The sequence below is a fragment of the Eimeria mitis genome, genomic scaffold, assembly GCF_000499745.2.
Source record: "Eimeria mitis Houghton genomic scaffold, Emh_scaff6618, whole genome shotgun sequence".
Lineage (NCBI taxonomy): Eukaryota > Apicomplexa > Conoidasida > Eucoccidiorida > Eimeriidae > Eimeria > Eimeria mitis.
The window spans coordinates 594-1,184 of NW_013574754.1; the positions used below are offsets into that span (position 1 = coordinate 594).

Here is a 591-nt window from a genome sequence, read left to right on the forward strand (position 1 = left end):
GCTGATCCTCTAAAGACAGCGCCATAGAAGCTCATGGCTGCTGGAGAGCTGCTGCTGCTGCTGCTGCAGAGAGGCGAACCCCCCAGCAGCAGCAGCAGCAGCAGCAGCAGCAGCAGCAGCAGCAACTGCAGCACACAATGTTGTTGCTCTTGTTGAGCTAGACGATAACATACTATGGATGTGCACATACACCCAGGACTCCAGCTGCAGCTAGCAGCAACCCTGCAGCAGCAGCAGCAGCAGCAGCAGCAGCAGCAGCAACAGAAGCAGCAGAAGTTGTGGCCGATGGCGAAACAGGAGCAGCTGCAGCAGCAGCAGCAGCTGCTGCAGCAGCAGCAGCAGCAGCACCAGCAAGAGGCTCCAGCTGACGCCTTCATGTTTGTGGTGTACATACACTGCGTTAAGGGCCTCAGGCGAGAAGCAGATGCAGCAGCAGCAACAGCAGCAGCAGCAGCAGCAGCAGGACCCCGTGTTGCAGTTGAATGGACTGCTCAGTCTGGTGAGATTCATGCATGCACGCAGCAGCAAGTGGCTGGAGCTACAGCAGGTCTCCTGCTTACTCTGTCTCCTCCAGCATCCCCTTCCGCTTCT

General features: G+C 57.9%; 1 protein-coding gene across 1 annotated transcript in view; it reads left to right on the forward strand.

Annotated features, from left to right (window-relative positions):
• Positions 1 to 174: 174 nt before the first annotated feature.
• Positions 175 to 591, forward strand: part of EMH_0088310 (uncharacterized protein) — a gene marked incomplete at both ends in the record, with an annotated part of 2,200 nt that continues 1,783 nt past the window's right edge. Inside the window, one exon of the mRNA XM_013501283.1 lies at positions 175 to 499. Within this exon, the coding sequence (XP_013356737.1) occupies positions 175 to 499 (325 nt within the window). The remainder of the gene's footprint in view (positions 500 to 591) is intronic.